General features: G+C 39.1%; 1 protein-coding gene and 1 long non-coding RNA gene across 2 annotated transcripts; both read left to right on the top strand.

Annotated features, from left to right (window-relative positions):
* Positions 1 to 2,216: 2,216 nt before the first annotated feature.
* On the top strand, positions 2,217 to 5,703 carry LOC141787784 (transmembrane protein 233). The gene is made up of 3 exons (XM_074666459.1): positions 2,217 to 2,402; positions 3,797 to 3,931; positions 5,588 to 5,703. Exons 1-3 carry the CDS (start codon positions 2,217 to 2,219, stop codon positions 5,597 to 5,599), a joined length of 333 nt encoding a protein of 110 aa, XP_074522560.1. The 3' UTR covers positions 5,600 to 5,703.
* An 8,863-nt stretch (positions 5,704 to 14,566) lies between these two features.
* LOC141787794 (uncharacterized) lies at positions 14,567 to 18,560 on the top strand. The gene is made up of 2 exons (XR_012598094.1): positions 14,567 to 14,851; positions 18,411 to 18,560. It is a non-coding gene; the product is annotated as an uncharacterized LOC141787794 (long non-coding RNA).
* The last annotated feature ends 959 nt before the right edge of the window (positions 18,561 to 19,519 follow it).

The following is a 19,519-nucleotide window of genomic DNA, read 5'->3' as shown; positions in this document are numbered from 1 at the left end:
GTAGAACAGAACTTCCTGAAGTTTGTTTGGCATATTTGTTCAGTTAAATAACCGTTTTACTACTAAGTCATCAACTTGTTTGCTTTGCTTTTTGAAAAAGCACCTCTGACTTTTCCTTTTTACCACCTTAGATGAACTAGAACTTTTGCATCTTCTTAAAAACAATAAGATGATGAAGACTCACAAACAGGAGAAATCAGGAGTTCTCAGAGTCGGGAGCTGACTTGACTTCCTCTTTTTTGAAAATATTATATATATATTTTTGTTGCGCGATTTATCTTCTTAATGCTTTTGTTTATTGTTTTCTTTTGGAAAAAATTCTTTTATGCGGTGTTCTCCACCGTGGAAACAAATGAAGGACATTCTCAGAGAAGCAATTGTAGAAAACATCACAATCATGTTCTGTCCTCTTATCACTTATTGAAGGTGCATGTGAATGCGTCTGAGTGTGTATGAGTGAGTGTTTGTGCGCATACATCAAGGTGTAATATGGAACTACTTTCTGGCAAACGAAGGAGCATTTCGATTGCCATTTTTTCGGTACTGAAAAAAAAAAAAAAGATCAGCCTGTTCCGTTTTGGCTCATCTGCTCCTCTCCTCTGCCTCCTCTCCATTTCATATGTAGATTTCACAAATTTGTCTTCTCTGGAACAACATGTTATTGTTTCCATACAGTTGCTGCTCCGTGTAGTGATGAACACAGGGGGTGTGGGCAGGGAACCAAAAATGGAACAGGGTCTCGGTCCCGGCCAGCTCTGGTACAGGACCTCAGTGCAGACAACACTGGCTGGCAGGAAAAGTCAAAAAGCTGGATCAAAGTCACTGTTTGCAAAAACAAGAAGCCTGTTTGTTCAGCTCCTTCTTGCTGCAGCCTGTTCGATGTTCAGCACAGCAGAAAACTTCCTGACCCTGCAAGTAGTTCCTCTGTCAGAGCGCCCGGGACACGACAAAAAACTACTGCTGGACACCAACACTGTAACTTTTTAACTTACAATAAAGCAATAAGTTATTTTTTACCTTACAAATGAAAATAGTACTATTATTGGTAATAGCAGACGGCGTGTGGATAATTCTGCGGCATTAAGACTTATTTTCAGAAAAAAAAAGAAACTATATTTTTCTGTTTTGAGATCTTGTTCCCCTTGTATATTGATTTTAATGATGTCTTTTGTTGTGTTGATGTAAGGAAAAGGGCCAACGCTTTGGGTGAAGCTTGTAGCTCTATGTGAGCTCAGTGCAAGTTTAAGATTTGGGATGTCCCCTGCCAAGCTTTACAGCAATGCTTTTCTTTTTTTCTTGTTTTATTTTTCTGATAATTTCGATTTTAAAATCCTAATAAATTATTCTAAGCATTTGAAGGTGATTGCTTTTATTGATTTATTTCTCTAAATGCATACATGCTGATATTTGTATACAGTAGTAATTACATTTTATCTAATGAAGGTGACTCTTTAAAGTGCAAACCAAAGGTGTGTTGCTGAAAGAGGATACACTTAACTAAGCACTGGACCTCTAGATACAAGGATTTCACACCCTGAATTCTTGTATTTGGCACAGAAAAGAACTGGAGCTCTCCAAGGAAGCTGCACCAACTGCAGAAACAAAAATTGCACTGACTTCATTTGAAAAGCTTTTCAAAAAATTTTGATCATATTTGAAGTTAAAGCATTAAAAGTTTCCTGTTCTGCTGGATTCTTGCATTCATTGCTCTATGTGAATTCCCAACCTATTGTTACCCCTGTGCCTTGTGCAGCCTGATTGTTTACTCTGTGTTTTAATACCTTTTATTGACCTGCGAAAGTACCAGGCAAGCTGAGGAAGACAAACATGCAGTCACTGCATACTGCACCTTACCGTAGGAGAGCCATGTTTGCACACATTGCTGACCTGCTGATCAGGGTTGTTTCTTTGTATCAACGTGTTGTGTGTGTCTGCGAGGTTCCTGCAGTTGTAAACAGAGTCCGATCTCTGACACTTGTACTGGAAGGAGGCCAACAGGGTTAGTGATCCTCTCCTTCCTCTCCTCTGCTCCCTCCCGTCTCATGAACCTCAAGATTTTCCCACTTTGAAACAGGACTACAACTATCTGACCTGTCGACTGGACTTTTGATCTGCTTTTGATTTAAAGTTAGACCTCTGTAATTTTCCAGTTTTTTATGTCTTTGTTGTCTTAATTTTTTTTTTCCCCTGGCTGTGTTTTATCACTGTCCAGCACCATGTCTCTTGGAGTGCTCAACTCACAAGTAAAAAGCTCTCTTAGTGGGAGCGCCTTTTTTGACCATGGCTTTACAGAAGACCAGGAACCTCCACCACCGCTCCGTAGCTACCTATGTTTGACAATCTTCACCTGCTTTTGTCCTGCATACCCCGTCAACATTGTGGCCCTAGTTTTTTCTGTCATGGTGAGTATATAGTTTGGCTCAAGCTAACAGTATTTCCTTGATATAAGTCTGCTGACAGTACAGTACATGCAAGTACTGCTGTTTATCATGAGAGAATTGTGTGTCAGAGGGTCTAAATTAGCTTTTTCTCTTCACAGTTGTGGATTTGCTGTAGCTACAGCTCTGACATGTTGTGTTGTGAGTGTGTTGGTCCCTAAGATGTAACTGAGTCACACACACCTGTTGTGCCTGTCAAACAACCCAACATGATCTTAGGTTTTGGAAAATGAAACCAGGTTATCCATGTTGAAAACTGTTGATGTTAACATTAAGTCAGTGGCCTGTCTGCAGGCCATGCTGTTAGCACTGTATTGTGTTACGACACATGTATTCAGTCAGTAGGCTTAATAAGTGATGTTTTTTGGCATCAGGGGAATTTGCGTGTCCTCATTCATATCTAATGCTAGTTTCAGACAGCTTTCAAAACAACAGCTTTTGGACTAACGTGTAAAGCTCCAGTCGCTGATGATCTGTGCTCTAGTACCATTGAAAGAGTAATGTCTAGAGATGTAGTCTGCAGTTTGTTTGGAGATATGTTTTTAAAAGCAGAAGCAAAGAACCTCCGCTAGCTTTGGGAAAAAAAATCCCAATGTTAGCTTAATTTTCCCTAGACTAGGGAAGTTGGAGTTCACTTATAGTATAAGGCCAACTGGACAAAAGAAAACATGGCCAATTTAAGCAGTTATATTATACTTAGAAAGTAATAATTCTGGATGCTCATGTTTACATCATCAAACACCTACTTGTCCAGATGTTGCAGAAATCCCTTAATCTGTCTGTAAACTGATCAAAACTGTCCATCTAAAATAGCCCAAGATCTTCACGAGACTGGCTGAAATGATGAGGCCATCGCAAATGAATCTCCTCTGATTGGTTGGTTCATGACATATTAGGGAGGCAGGGCTCAAACATCAATGTCTACCCACAGCTCTTCCCTTGAAAGGCCTCCAGAGGACTGGCCAATCAAAGAAAAGGGGGTCCATGGAGCGGGGAGCCCGAAAAAGATATCAGCTAAAAAGTTTAGATAGAGAAGTAAGGGTTTTCTAAAACACCCATGTGAGAAAATTAAGGATTTCTTAATAAGCTTTGGAACATGGGAAAAAGACGCTGGCTGTGAGTCATATAATGGCCTTGACAAAAAAAAACAAAAAAACTCTAATCCTGGGAAGACAGTTAAGGACAAGGTTTAAAATTTTACTGATATAATCTTCTAGTCTTAGGGTTTACTTTTTGATTTTATTGTGACTTATCTATGCTTAGCATGTTTGGTAGTGCCATTGTTTTAATGTGAATTCCTCACACATCCTGACCAGATCTTATGTTGACTGAATGTACTGTTGATTTCTCATTCACAGTCCAGGAACAGCTATTATCACGGTGACTACGATGGGTCAAGACGGCTTGGCAGGAATGCGCTTTATGTCGCTGTTGCCTCCATCATTATTGGTCTTCTTATCATCGCCATCACCTGCATCGTTCATTTTACGACAGTAAGATACACATCCACAGCAGCCCACTTTTATGTAAACAACTATTTCACAGTGTAATGTGTTGCTATAATGGCACTGTGTTTTCATTATACTACATCTGTTCATATCATGGTCATTGCCTACTCAATGCAAGCAAGCTTGCATATTTTACAATAAAGATGTACTGTTGATAAAATATTACTTAAGATGAAATAGAGATGGGACTAAAAAAAAATCAATATGAACTGTATCACCCCCCCCCCCCCCCCCCTCCCAAAAGGTAGCTCACTTTTATCAAAAACAGATCTTGATCATATTCAGATTTTTAAACTGCGTATTTAAAAATTTAGACAGCAAGAAACTTCACCAAATTCTAAAACTGAAAATGAATTAATAAATTAAAATAAATAAATGAATAAATAAAGATTTTAAGAAAAACATGCACAATTTAAATTTGAGGCTTGCAACATATTTCAAAAAAGTTTTGGGTCTACACAAAACACTAAAAAGAATAAATAAATGAATAAATAAATAAATAAATAAATAAATAAATAAATGTATATTAATAGAAGAAAAAGATAAAAATAACACATAGTGGAAACATCTCCTAAAGAAAACGATCTATTGTTAGAATGTCAGTAATGTCAGTTGGTGTTAAATGGGATTAAGTTTATTAATCTGAGAAAAACTGTTAGCAAACAGTTCTGATCAAAAAATTCAGGATGATATCCATAAGAAAAAACTGAAACAAAAAAGAATGCAGAGAATTTCCAGTTTTTATCAGCTGCAGCACATAATATTTAAATGCTGAAAGAATCTGGACAATCATTGAACTGAAAAAGGGACAAGCCTGAAAAAACAAACAAAACAACAACAACAACAACAACAAAAAACAAAAAACAACAAACGAAAAACAACAACACCAAACAAAAAAACAAAAAAAGAAAAAAAATCCCAAAACAAACCACTCTGGATGGCTTTTGGGGCCCTCATTTATAAAAAAAAACCACAACTCTTTAGTAGAAATCACTGCACCGGACTCAAAATACCTTTCAAAAATCAGAGTCTGTGCACACTACTTGAAAATCCACTCTAAATAAAGTGTTATAGGGATGGTGTGAACCATCCTGACACCATCAACAAGAAGCCTGCATGTTTAAGCAAGACAATGCCAGACGACAGTCAGCACATATTACAACAACATGTTCTTTCCAGTAAAAGGGTCTGGGTGCCAAAATGGCCTGCCTGCAGCCCTCTACTATGAGCCATTGAAAACACTTGATGCACAATAAAAGGAAAAAAAAAAACTAAAAGTGACCCTAAACTATAAAGGAGTTGAAACCCTATATCAGACAAGACTGTAACAACTGTAACTTTGCAAACTTCAGACGCTGATCTCCTTGGCCAACAAACATTTAGATTGTGAATAGAATAAAGAATGGCAGACCATGATGAAAATCCATCTGAAACAGGTTGCTGGCATCATATTTTAAATATTATTTAAAATGTTTACAAACGAGCACTGCAGGCTCAGCCTCAGCAGTAGGACGTAAGAACTGAAAACAATGAACTGCATTTGTTTTGTGAAGAAAATAAGGTATTGTCATATAACAAAACATTTTTAGTGTACAAAAACCCTAAAAGATGGTTTTTTTTGTGCTTGTGTTTGTGTTACAGATGGACTTTTGATGCTTTGGAGGATGAAAGTTGAAAGAATAGATATAAAGGGACTTGAACTGTGGATGCCATGTCTGGAAGGGCTCCAAAGGACTTACATGACCTCCGTCTTTGCATCACTTCCTCTAATGTTTTCTGTTCTTGGTATAAACAATTAAGGACTATGAATTTATTTTAGAGACCTCTGTCAATGACTTTGAATTAAAATTACAGCTTTTTGCAATGTGCTGGTATTTCATGTTCTACACAGTTTTTGCCTGTGATGCCGATGTAGGATTGTAGGATGTAAGATTTTTCACTGTCCGCTCAAACTTTAATGAGATTAAACTCTCTGTAAAGTGATAAAACAATAATCTAGCTCAGAAGTAGGAAAAATCAAGGCTCGAGAAATTATTTTGCCATTGATATTCCATGCTACAACAGTTACAGTATGTTTATGCTATTATATACTATATCTGTCATTGTTAATGTTGAAATAACTTTCAGTTCTGCTTTTAGCTCCATTCACACTGCAGTCCGATTTTTTTGTTTGGTTATTCACAGTACGTTTTAAATGTGGCTTGTCTGCAGACTGCGATGTGAACAGATCACACTCCTGAAGTGACCCTGATGCTCAGTTGAACATTTATAACACCACACATAGACAATGTGCTTACAGAAACGAACCTGGCCCTGGGTTTTTGAGGCTTGTGTAAAGTGTAGCTGCTTATTTGGGCTTGCTTTGCGGTTTCTCTCCCAGCTCTCCACAAGGAGAAACACGAATGGGTGCTGAAGTTTCACTTTCTCTTCTCTCTGTGTGCTCCTCTCTTCCCCTGCTCAACTGTGAGTGTTGCTGCTCAGTCACAGCACTCAGACTACTAATTCGGTCCAAGGCTTCTCTCTCCATCCACTGGCCTACCCCATCACCACTCTCTTCCATGTTTGTGTTCATTGAGTGTGACTTCTGCCTCAGTTTTTGAATCAGATTCGTATCTGGTTCAGTGCCACATTCTAAAGGTCCCATATTATGCTCCTTTTCTGCAGTTTAATATTGATCATTGATGTCTTCATGAAATGGTAGTAACATGTTTTGGTCCAAAAAGCCAATAAATCAAGCACAGCAGCATTGTTTCCAGGCTCTCATAGCCCCTCTGTTCAGAACGCTCTGATTTAGTGGGCGTGACCTTCATATGTAAATGAGCCACAGCTGATACCACCCCGCTCTTCTGCGTTACTGAGAGCGGCTCCACAAGCTCCAAGTGCACAATGTTGAGAAAAAAGCGAAGCTCGTTTACCGTAACATTACAGGCTAAAACAACAGGCTAACCGCAGCTAAAGTTAGCATCCTGAAGCTAACACAGAGACAGGGGGACACTGAGGAAAAGCTCTTACATCTGCTCCACAGCACACAGCATTTAAAATACTCATATTTCCAGGGTCCGAGGTTTGTTAGCTGGTTTGTAATGATTCAGGGCCAGTCTATTCACTAGCCCTCTGTTGTACCTTCCAATGTTGGAAAAGCAGTCACCCTTCTCCCTGCTGCTGGAGAGATTTCTCTCCAGATGCGGAGAGAGGGGTGGGCGGGGAGGGGGTTTGGGGGTATCTGCTCAGGTCAGGTCAGACTTGCTCCTGATTGGTCAAAAAAGGGACTTGCTGACGTCAGCAAACGGTGGAAATTCTAAACAGCTCGTTTTAGGTCAGGATTTTAGATTCACAAGCACTACAAAGTGCAGGTTTTGTCATTAAATATCACATTTTGTGAGCTGGGAGGAAAGCTAAAGACCCACAAAATAACTAAAAGACTTAATAAAGTGATTTTTGCATAATATGGGACCTTTAAAGTGGTCTGAATCTGATTCGAAAATGTCGGATTCACTTGTGGTGTTCAGACTGTCAAATACAAATCATATTTGGGTCACATTTGAGTGAAGAGAAAAATCAGGTTCAGGTCACTTTTAACTACAGTGTGAACACAGCCCTTCTGTCAAGTGTTTATATACAGTGAGCTCTTTTGAGACAACTTTTTTCTTCCCTTACAGATTACAAAGTTGATTCATGGCCAACACAACAAACTTTTTTTTTGATTCAACCCAGACAGAGGCTTTGTGATTGCTGATTTACAACTACTAATTTAGAAAATGTTGCTCGACACATTAATTTCTTTTATTTCTTTTATTTTAATACTGCAACTGTTTCAACGAACTACAGCTTTTAAATGTTATGGTTATTAGATGAATGAGATATTTCTCAAACTGCTTTGTGAAATTGATAGCTCTTGCTACTAAGACCAATATAGATATATACTGGAAAGGGCTCAGTTGCCTCTGTTTGATTGTCTCCTTTTAAATCTTTGTCTTTTGAGTGCTCTAATTTGTTTTCTTTTCTTTTCTTTTCTTTCTTTCTTTCTTTTTTTTTTTTTTTAAACCCTGTAAACTACTTGCAGACTCGTTTTGAAGAACTTTTTTATTATGTTGGTTTGAATCATCCCGCTGAGTCTGTAACAATGAAGATTTGGTGCACTTTTATTTGAGTCATTTCCTGAATACTTTCTCAGGTCTGCTTCAGATATTCCCATTTCACTGTGGTTGACTAATGAACTTCCCTGAGCCATAAATTCTAGCACATCTTGCTCGGAAATGTTCTTGTAGTTTGATATGTCATAGTATACGACCTGCTAAATATAGAAGATGTCTCCTCCTTGTTGCATGTAGTCCGGCATGTCACATGATCAGGCAGATCTGACCCTGCTGTGAGGTAACTGGAACACATTCAAAGTTATAAAACTTGTGAGGAAACAAAGTGATGATTCAGATGTGTTTTTTCATTCTGAACACAATCTTAAGGCTGTTGAAAATCTCTGATGTGCAAAACTGGAAAGAATGTTTGACTCAGTGGATTTGCAGCACTCCCAGTAATCCCCGTTCTCTGTAAGCAGGTGCATCTGAAAGCTGTGCCTCTGATCTAACAGGGCCGCTGTCAAATTTCAGCAATTATTCCATTGCACTTTGGCAAATTAGCTTTGGCAGTAATCTTGCACAATTATGTCCCGTTACTTGAAAGAGAAATGCAGTGTGTTTGTAGTGCCACCTCTTTGATGTCACACCAAAGCTAAACTGGAGAGAACAAGATGAAAAACCAAATGAGAGCAGGGATTAGGTGACTTGAAAGCACCTCAGATTATGTGGGGATCAGACTAAATTTGTGAAGGGAAAATGATTACCCTATTATTTAATGAGGCTCCTTTGTATTAAAAAAAACAAACAAACATCATTTATTGATAGCTTCATTCATGTTCTGATGTTGCACTGAAAGAGATTGCTAGTTTCCAGCTCTGTGAGACAACTTCTTCTTTTTCCAGTGAATTATTTTTATTTTCAGATCACATCACAGCATGAAACCACCTGTAGCTGTGCTGCTGCTTCACTCTGGCGATACATTTCAAGAGCACTTCATGACTCACACCAAGTGCTTAAAAAAGGCCACTCTGTTCCCATTAGCTGCAGGTACAGCCTCCATGCATGTATCCTGTGACGCATTCCTTCCTGCAAGCAACAGTTTGTTCCAGTATGAATAAATGTAAGAGGAGAACTGTGGGAAAGATGAAGAGCAGGCAGATATAAACATGCACTCAGGGATCTGATACTCCAAAGCTATGAAACTTAAGTCCCCTAAGGATTCCTTTTTGTGTGCTGACAAAATGTTTTCTAATGAGTTATTTCATTTTTCAGATTTTTTAACTTTTTTAAATGCTAGGTTTTTTTTCTTGTTCAACTTAAAGCCTCATGAATCTCTTCCTTTGACTCAAAGCTGAAATTGTTAAAAAAAAATAAAGGCTAGAGGAAAAAAGAAAGTTGTGTGAGATTTTCACACATTTGTCAGATTACCTTGTGTTTATATCATGTTTGTGTTTCCACTTGTACTTGTCAGTTCATCATCAAACCTGTCCCTGTCCTTTCACTGTGGCTCTTGTATCCGCTCTGACAACCTCAGAGTTTACTGTTGGACTATTTGATTTCGTTGTGTTGCTTTTTTTGGCCTTCTGTGTAAAAGACCATCATTTCCCCTGCACATGGGTTGTCCTTTAGTTTGATCATCCAATGTGAAAAAAGTGCCATATTAATCAATATGCAGACCAGCTTTTCTAGCGTGAACTTAAAGATAATAGTGATGAAAGCTCTTCAATTACTTGAAAATGAAGTCATAGATTATATTTCCAGGGGCAGTTAAATTAGAAATACCATGAATAATCTTACAAACCTTTGTTTCATTTTTTGTATCTCAATTTGATTTTAACAATTTTATTGTAATAATAATAATAATAATAATAATAATAATAATAATAATAATAATAATAATAATAATAATAATAATAATAATTATTATTATTATTATTATTATTATACATTTTTCTTTTGGTACTCCTGAAATAGATTTACATTATTTACATGATTTCAAACTCACTCTTGTCAGGGAAATTTTCCATTTGCACTCAAAATTATTCTAAGAATTACAAATTCCCAGTGTGATGAATCAGTTCCTTTTTTTTTACTTTTGCTAGGCACCGCCCTGTTGGCTATGGCGTAATATTTGTATTTGGAGTGGATCATTACTTTGTATGGCTCATTTGGTCATGGACACCAAACTTTTTGTGGCTTCAGTGATATTTTTACTATTTTTTCTCCTGTGTTGGTCTGGAGATCCTACATGTAACCATGGCTGCATTGTTTACATGTGAACTCAGCTGTTAGCAGCCTGTAGCATGTCAGTGCTAACTGGTGTAAGGCCTGATGTCTTCCCACAAGGTGAGGAGAAGGAGGTGAGGATGACATGCTGGTTCTCAGGTGTGAGCTAAGAAGTGACAACATGGACCTGTCCTTCCATCCATCGTTATTGGGAACGTAAGATCTAACTCCAATAAGATGGACAAGCTAGCCATGCTAACCTAGCAACAGAGGGAATACCAGAGGGCAGAGTAGCATCATGCTATTCACAGACGTGGCTAACGGAGCTCAGTCAGCTCAGTCCTGGACCCTGTGAAGGTGGAGGCTGGCTGACTGGACAATGATAGACAAGCTGTCAGCATCTATTTTCATATGGACCTTTTTGCACTTTTTATACATCTTTTTTCTTGGTTGCTGCTGTGACTTCAATTTCGTTGTACCTGTTACAATGACAATAAAGTTCTATTCTATTTAATTCACATGCAGCATGGAGAGAAGACCTCTGCAAGGTGTTCTCTCCTATCAGTGAGGTTGTTTTGCTTTATATACAATCAGAGCTGAAGTCATCAAAATTTCACAGGACATCTGCCCTGTACCCTTATCAATGAATGACCTTTGTTGAGATTGATGAATGCGTCTTAACTTTAATGGGGTTCACACTGCCTCAAACTGACCCCCACTGTCCAATCACCCCTAATCTAAATTTCAGGTTAAACATTTAGTCAGACTTCAACTCTTACACTCTGAAACATTTTTTTTAGTTGCTGTCTTTTTAAGGCTCCCCACCTAACAAACCCCCCTTTCCACTGATTGGTCAGCCCTCTGGAGGCCTGCTAGGGGAAGACCTTGGTGTTTTTAGCCCTTCCTCCTACAAGTCATGATCCAGTTTGGAGATTCATATGTGATGACCTCATCATTTAGGTGGCTCTTGAAGGTCTCATTCCATTTTTTGGTTGGACCGTTTGAGTTGAAAGCTTACAGACAGATTCAGAAGCAGTTTGCAAATCTACACACATTGAGTATGGACATCCAGTGATAATGTTTAGTTAATCTAATTTATTTTTAAACTATGGAAAAGCATTCTTTACCTTTAAAAAATATTATAACTTTAAACCTATTAAAACTTCATTCACTTTTTTGTTTGTTTTAGAAGGTATTGGATAACAAATATCATTTTATAAACCATCTTTTTGAACCTGCTACAGTTTATCCGCTGAGTGATAGATGAGGTCATGGCGGTGGCCCACACACATAAAAAAATATAGATGATTTATCGATGATAGAAGTCACAAAAATTATGTCTAGTCCTGAGTTTTATGTTATTTAAGTCGTTAATTGATGATGTGCCAAAACATATAGGATCCCATTCCTAGGCTTAAATCTAAATCTAGTGTGTAGGCAGACTTTAGAGGACAGCCAAATGTATCTAACCTTCCCTCAGAGGAGGTCCTCCTAGCAGCTGTTCATATATGCCAGTAATATATGGTCTAATATTAGAAAGCACAAACACTAATGTGTTAGCAGGATTTACATACGGAGAGAGAGATGAATAAAAAGAAAAGAAAAGAAAAGAATCAAAGTTAAAGCGTTATTAACCAATTCAGTCTTGAATAAAATTAATCAGTTGCAATTTAATGTTATTTAATATTGGAATTAATATTTTCATGTACATAAATGCATGAGCAGCACTAGGGTTAGTGTACCAACAGTCACAGTCATTCTCAGAAGTGGCCACTAGATGGAGCCAAACTTGATGCTGATGATCTGTTTTTATCCCACTACCACAAGCTTGGTTATAATTGTCTATAAGAAGGTTACGGCTGTTGATAGAGCTGATAACATACCATATTATATCACTCAAACAGCAATTGAAAACAAACCAAATTTTAAGAAAGGGTCATATTGTTTTTTCTGCAGAGGCGACTTTCACCCTAGCTGCTGCCTACTGCACCTGTGTGCACAGCTCCAGCTGGGCCTCCTCTCTCTGGTTCTGGTTTTTCCTTCTCTGTAGGGACTTAAATACAGAATAGGATCTTATCCCCAGGAACTCACAGAAAATTGGAGGTAACTCGTGATCCCTTTGGCTATGAAGCTGCAAGCCTACAAGGCAACCTGAACTTCCAACCTCTGGCTGTCTGAGCTCTCACACTGAATTCTTATTGGCCAGCATGGCTCAAATTGTGTTCTTCCTTTGGGTCTTTCAAGTGTTCAAAGTTTCCCAGGAAGATTCTGTTTTTCTGATTTTTTTTCCTAATGTCATTCTTTTGCAACAAGTGAGTGTGTCCTCAAAGCCCAGGCTGGTCTGGCTCAGAGGTGTTTGCCTTCAGAAGCTTCAGACGAACAGATCAGATGGTGAAATACTGTACCAAAGCTCTGTCTGCCTGCAGAATTTCCTCCACTGTATGACTCTGAACAGCTTCAACCATGCCAGAACAAAGCTGAGATGGCTTCAGTTTCTTGTTCAGGATGGTTTTCCTCAGTGCATGAGTTTTGTTTCTGCTATGATCGGAGGTGAGAGGTTTCTGCTACATTGTCTACTGAAGTTTTCACCTCTGTTAAAATCAGCAACAAAATGATTTCTGTCGTAAAACAATATCCTGGTTGGACAGAGGTTTGCTAAGATCTCCCTTGTGCCACAGGAAATCCTCGTCCAATGTCGGGGGAGAAACCCTCCAGAGCAGCTTTGTGTGAGTTAAACTTTGTATGAGTAAAACACTTTTTTCATGTTGTCATTATGGGGGTGCTGTTAGTAGAATTTTAAAGGGAAACATGAATTTTGTCCATTTTGGAATGAGACTGTAGGATAACAAAATGTGGAAAAAGTGGAGTGCTGTGAAAACTGGTGGATGCACTCTATTTTCAAGCTGAACTCTGCAGTTTTTAAAAGTCTGTTACTTTTTCTTTGTGTATCAGCATCTGTCTCAACCTGACAGAAAAATACATAAAAGCTTTCCTCACCCACACATTTAGCTCCATTTTTGAGATTTCAGTAATCACTGCACAGGTGCAGAATCTAAATTTATGGTAACGAAATGACAGATGATAGCGTTCAAAGTGGTTTTCAGCTTTTGTTTGGTACTTTTTTTTTTTTTTTTGCAGTTACAGGTGTGAACAGCTTTGAATGTTTTTTTTTTTTTTATCTGCCTCTGTTTTATGTCAAACGCTCTTCCTCAAAAGTGAAATTGATCCAAGGTCCCATCACTGACTTGTATGCATTTTTTTACAGGATATATGACTTGAATCCATTGATGAGTTGCAGTGTGAATATTCTAGCACCTGAAGATTAAGGTTGTTTTGCTTTTGTTAACTTAGTAGAAGCCATAGGTTCCCCTGAAGGCTGCCATCTTGGCCTAAAGCTGGGCTAAAACTCTAAAAAAACTGGCTTGCACATGGACAGCTGTGAACATCACAGATGAATAGTTACCACAAAGCACTTTTTGCTCATCTTCCCTTGAATAACCTGGAATCCAGAGCAGCTCGAGCAACAGATGATCCCATGAGAGGGGTCACTATCGATCACACATCTATAGCAGAGTCTTCAGCTGCATCAGAGTATGAAGTTTTGCATGGGAACTCTTGATGTTAAAGATTTTTTTTTCTTCCAGAAATGGTGCAATGCTCCCTGCTGTGTCAGCTTCTTCAGTCTTGAAGATACCTCTGTGCTGGAAACTTGTTGTAAGCAGATCATATAACAATGGGACTCGCTGGAAAAACCTGCCTCAGCAATCTACAGCAGGTCTTAAACTTGAGAAACGATAAGATGAGGTTGAGTAAGCTTTTGATTTATTTCTGACTTGTGAGATTGCTTTTTTGCCAAATCACAAACATCTGAAGCTGTGAGAAGTGAAATGCTCCATCATTAGCAGAACCACAGAGGGAGAGGTGGAGCTGACAGCTGCGTCAGGATGGAGTACCAATTCAGAAACATCTTGTAGACTTCGACTCAAATTAAAATTCTGGCAAATGTGTACTCTTCAAAGAAAAACTGTTCCTTCAATGTGAATTTTAATTAACAGTTTCTCTTATCATAGCCTCTCCCTGCTTTGAGTCACGTATTGGACAGCTGATACTATTTGTTTAGCTGTACTTCTGCTCCACAATGTGAGGTGAAAGTCATTGTTTTGGCTGTCAGGCAGCTTTGCTTGTTCTCTGTAACAACCTCCACCTCACCCACCCACCACCCCTCATCTGCAGCAGCAGCAGCAGCAGCCCTGTGTAATTACATCCAACCTGTTCCCCTCGCCTCTACGCTTGATATCACTGCTGACATCCACCAGCACAGCTCCTCCTTCTCTCCTCTCTTTCTCTCTGCCCCCCCTCCGCTCACTGGAGAGCTCTTTCTCAAGTCAGTGTGCAGTCCTGCCTGGTCTTCAGTTGTGTGTGTGCAGTGCAGCCGAGCAGATGGGAACGGAGAGAAGGAGGGGGAAACGGATGCAGGGATGAGGGAAAGAGAAGAAAATGGTGTGGACAGATGAAGATGGAACTGATTTAAGAAGAAAAGGGGAGAATGAGTGATTTAACAGCCGGAGATTTACTGCAAGAGGAAGCTGGCTGAGTCTGCTGGGTAAGTTATTAACTAGTATCAACATGATACTTTTCTTTGGCATGTGAATGCAGACTGGATTTAGAGCTTATGAAGCAATGGAGATCTCTGACTGTAATTGGTAGAACTTTCCAACTGTTTGTCATGAACAAAAACCCTCTCAATCCTAGCAGAGGAAAAGAGTGGAGGCATATCTCCACCTGAGGTTTGTCAGCTGCACCAAAGCTTAATCAAACCCTCTGTGATTTGATCAAATCCCTGTCACACTCTGTGGGCAGTGGGCTTTACCATTGAGAACGTGGAGAGGATATGAAATCCTCTGAGGAAGACGATCTGATAAAAAGATCTGGCTTATTGGTGAGAAGTTAATAAGGGTCTGTATGACTGAGCTGTCAGGTTTCTAACAGGTACAGGTAGATCTGCCTGTGTGTGACAGGAGTGTGAAACTTGGAAAGAGAGACTTGTGTAGACCCAAAAACGGATCCAAGAAAGTATCCCACGGTATAACACTCAAGCTTAGCAGAGAAGTGTTTCTCACTAAAAGTGAATTCTTTCTACCACTTCTTTGAAGATGCAGAAACCCAGATGTAGAAACAGTGAAGGGGCCTTTGTTGTGTGACAAGATGCCATAGCTCTACCTCACTGCTGTAAGCTGTTTCAACAAACATATATGTCTCATGCAGTCCATGTCTTAAAGATAGGAAGTTAAAATGTTTTACCATTTCATTTGGATCATATGGTCTTCACATGAAGCAGAGGTCTTTTTCTAAGAGTTTTGATTTTGAGTGGAGACTCCTGTGGCCAAAGGTCTTGTCTCTTAATGATCCCATCCTCAGCTTTGTTTAGCAGTCTTTCTGGTGAATAAATGTCCCCTGCTGTCTCTTAACTGCCACACTTATCACAGTCTGTGACTATTTTCTATGAAAAATGCAAATAAAGGCACTTGAGACCAGACTAATCTCCTCAAAGTGAATTATTATTTGGAAAGGCTGTATGTCTCTGAGAGCTCCCTGCCTTTCCAAATAAAGCAGATTGAATAAAAACTCCCATTTTAGAGTTGCTTGATGCATAAAAAGTAATCGGCTGAGCTGTCAGTCAGCATCTGCAGCTGGGATGAGCTTGACTTTTTGGCCTGCCTGAACTAACGCTGTGCAAGCTAAAACTCCTCAGCAGTGAAAAATTGCCCTCATTTGTTTTAATTTGTCATTCTGTAACAAAGGAGAGTGAGAAATAGAGCAATCCAAGGCAAATCTGTTTTAACTAAACCCTGAAGAGTCGTGCTTTCCCAGTCTCCAAAAACAATTTTGATGTCTGTCAAAACTGCACAATGAACCAGATTCACCGAGTATGCTGCTGTTTTAAAGCAGCATGTCGGAAATGCTTAATAACACACTATTAAGACAACACTGAGCATGTAAGTTATATGATAAATTATAAGATGGTTGATAATAGATCTCACATTTAAATATACAATGTATAAAAAGATCAATTAAAACAAAATCTATCAACTTTTTTAAAGGACCATTCTTTTGAGCTTTTTAAGTTTGTTTTGGTTGTTAAGTAAACCAAAGTAAATAAAATCTATCTGCATATCTCTCCTGACTAATACAGCCCACAGTTTCAAAGGAATTTCCCACTCAAATGAAAATGATGAAAGTGCTTCTAATGTGTGTTTAATTCAAAGAGATTTCTGCATCATTTATGTTTTTTTTTAGGAAATAAATAGTCATTTTAAGCTGCTTGAAATGAAGCATGGTTAAGTGTTAAGTACCTATGTCACTTAATAACAGTCATAGCAATAGTAGATGATCATATCATGTTGTTCTTCTTTTGTTTTTATCATGTTTCCAACATTAAAAATCCTGATTCCAGTTGGTCACAAGTACTTAAACTCAACAAGTGTTTGAAATATTATTGGGAATTAAAAAAAGATGAGCTTAATAACCACTCTCCTTGCAAACACTGTGCACTCACTGTAGAATGAGGTCATTGTTTACTACTAATGCTGAGAGTGTCATTCTGATGTGAATGTATGAACATGCTAATTCACCAAAAGGGAAACTAATGGAGATACATTTTCAATCCGCTTCCTGATACTGTGTGTACTGATTAGCATACTGACCGTCAGCACAGCTGGTGTTAATTTGAAGTGTCATGAAGATAGATGAACACATGAAGTATGTAGCCCTGCATGCTGGAGTAGGGAAGTGCATGCGGGACAAAAGGCATGCTAAGCGTGGGCATGGATGAAAGCTTTCAGGGCTTCAGTGGTGGAGCTGCAAACAAGATGGGATTTAGAGGACTCCATTTTCATTCCTTATCGCATCAAAGGAATTGGTTGTGGGCGAGTAACAATAGCTGACATTGATATCGCTTTAATGGTATTGTGTACTGACAGTTGTGGTAATAGAGTTTAGATCAGCATCTTTTAGAGGAAAACACATTCTGATGTGTGACAGGGAGCGTTTTTAGGTGTGAAAAAAACAGAATATTAAGATTAGGTGTCTTTTTTAAATTTTGATTTTTTTTCTTTTTATTCTGGCTTGTGGTAGATGTGTGAAATTTAAAGGCACTGTGAGAACTTTCTATGTGACCTTTAAAAAGACTCACTTCTCTATTTATGTTTATGTCTGATTGTAATCAGAGCCATCACAGGGGGTGTATGAAGCCCTGTGGGAATTTGAAATGTGAGGCCCTGCTCTTTGACGTGGATGCGCCTGAATAACAGTTACATGGGCACAGCTTTGAGTTCTACTGCACACATTATCAATCTGCGATCTGTTTTATCAAGTAGAATAAGATGGAATAATACAGCATGATTATACACAGTCTCAGCTGTGACTTTTTACTATGCTTTATTAAAATAAATAAGTTGATACAAAAAATGATATCAATTTAAAATATCCCCCAGGATTTCAGGCACAAGCCCCCTAGTTTGCAAGGACCTGTGTAGGTGCACAGTTTGCAAAGTCCATGTGACGGCTATGACTGTAATCCACAATTTAAAATGAGATTATCAGTCCCTATGACAACACCAAGCTGGCCAAAGTTTAGCAGTGAGAAGAGGGATCTGTAATTTTCTCTGCTGAAAACAATTTTTTGGATTTATTTTGTAGTGATGGTGGACACTGGAGTGGGACTGGCAAAAAGAAAAAGGATAGAAGAGCAGAAGAAAGTTAAACAGGAGAATGATAGAGCACTGGATACCACATGGGTTATGCTGTTTGTGATAATGTGCATCACAACCCACATGCAGCAGTTTTTCTGCAGTGGTCTGTTCAAACTTGAGAGTCTATCAATAAAATGAAGAGTGAGGTTACGTTAGCTCTGCTTAGGAGAAACAGCACGCAAGCTAAGCTACAGTCTTCCCCAGGGTCGAGTGTTCCAGCTGATGCTGAGAGACTTGGACCAAAGCACTTAAGAGACCTGTTCCTTCTGCAGAAAACTATAGCTTAGCTTGCATCCTTCTTCTCCCTGAAGTATTCCTTTAACAATAACTAATCTGACATAAAGTTGTTTTTCTGTCCTAACTCATGCCCTTCTTTTGTTCCTAATTGTTCTCTTTGTCCCCCTCTTACAGATGCTGCCAGCTCTTAACTGGAATCGTAGGCAGGTGTTTGTTTGTGCAGACTAAAATGAAATCACCTGAAAGTACAGCAAGACTCATCCGTACAATAGAGTGGTGAAAAGAAAAACAAAGCCTTGAGGAGTAAACACTCATCTGTGTGGTGAGTGGTGCAGACAGACAAACCTGAATATTCAGCATTACACAATATGCACCATGCAGAGGAGCACTCATCTGTTATGGTCACAACACGTTTTGTTGCACAACACCTTTTACCCAATTCGGGTGATACAGCTGTGCAGAACTATCAGTTGGCATGAGGTAGTTAAAACCTCTAACAAATAAATTTCTTTCTTGCTGATTTCTTTAAAGGTAAAGAAACCAGCTTAAAATCTATTGCTGACCTGCACCAGATGCTGCCGTCCACTTTCTTCATGGAACCTGAAGGAAACATGACAGGGCTGTCCACAGCTGCACTGGTGGCCATTGCCTGCAACACATTTGTTGCCATCCTCCTCCTTCTCCTCTGTCTGATCCTCTTCCGAGCATGCAGGGTCCCCTCCAACCCGGAGAGGCAGCCCGTGCTGGCTCCCAGTGAAGCGGGAACCCAGCGCATGAACGAGCACAAGTACTTGTTAACCTCCTGACTGCAGAAGGATGAGTCAAATGTAGCAACTCGGAGCACTCCTCCACAGGGGACTGATGGACCACAGGGGACTGACTGCAAGCAATAATCAGACTTCTTCTTAATGGCTTCTCGAATGAGTTTCTCATCTGATTGCAGGAATGAAGGAGGCCTTGCAGAAATAGCAAGGATAGAGCTATTTTAAGCAGCCAATATACGTCTGGTCTTTGGTTTGACAATGTGTGAAAGAATGCTGAAGAAAAAGAACAAGGCCACGAAGACTGATGCAGAATGAACAGAGAGTGTTCAGCACACAAAAAGTGACTGGTCTGTTGTTTGAGGTTTCTAAAAATACATCCTTATTTCAAACCCTCACCTGAAAAAGAGAAAACCAGTCTAATGCTGAAAACGAGGACTTGAGCCTGTGTGGAGTGTGTGTGTCATTGTCCCTCATAAACACCAGCAGTCTGTGAGGCACAACTCTCTCTGAGGGTGTTAC

Source organism: Halichoeres trimaculatus, unplaced genomic scaffold, assembly GCF_033239565.1.
Source record: "Halichoeres trimaculatus isolate MK-OKI-2021-1 unplaced genomic scaffold, fHalTri1.1 fHalTri1_scaffold_1, whole genome shotgun sequence".
Classification (NCBI taxonomy): Eukaryota; Metazoa; Chordata; class Actinopteri; order Labriformes; family Labridae; genus Halichoeres; species Halichoeres trimaculatus.
Note: the sequence above shows the minus strand (reverse complement) of the source record. Positions and strands in the feature narration are given on the sequence as shown.

Bases quoted from the DNA above. Each gene is read 5' to 3' on its own strand.
- LOC141787784 (XM_074666459.1), top strand. From the start codon at position 2,217: ATGTCTCTTGGAGTGCTCAACTCACAAGTAAAAAGCTCTCTTAGTGGG. The intron at 2,403-3,796 runs GTGAGTATATAG...TCTCATTCACAG, and splicing joins CCCTAGTTTTTTCTGTCATG to TCCAGGAACAGCTATTATCA.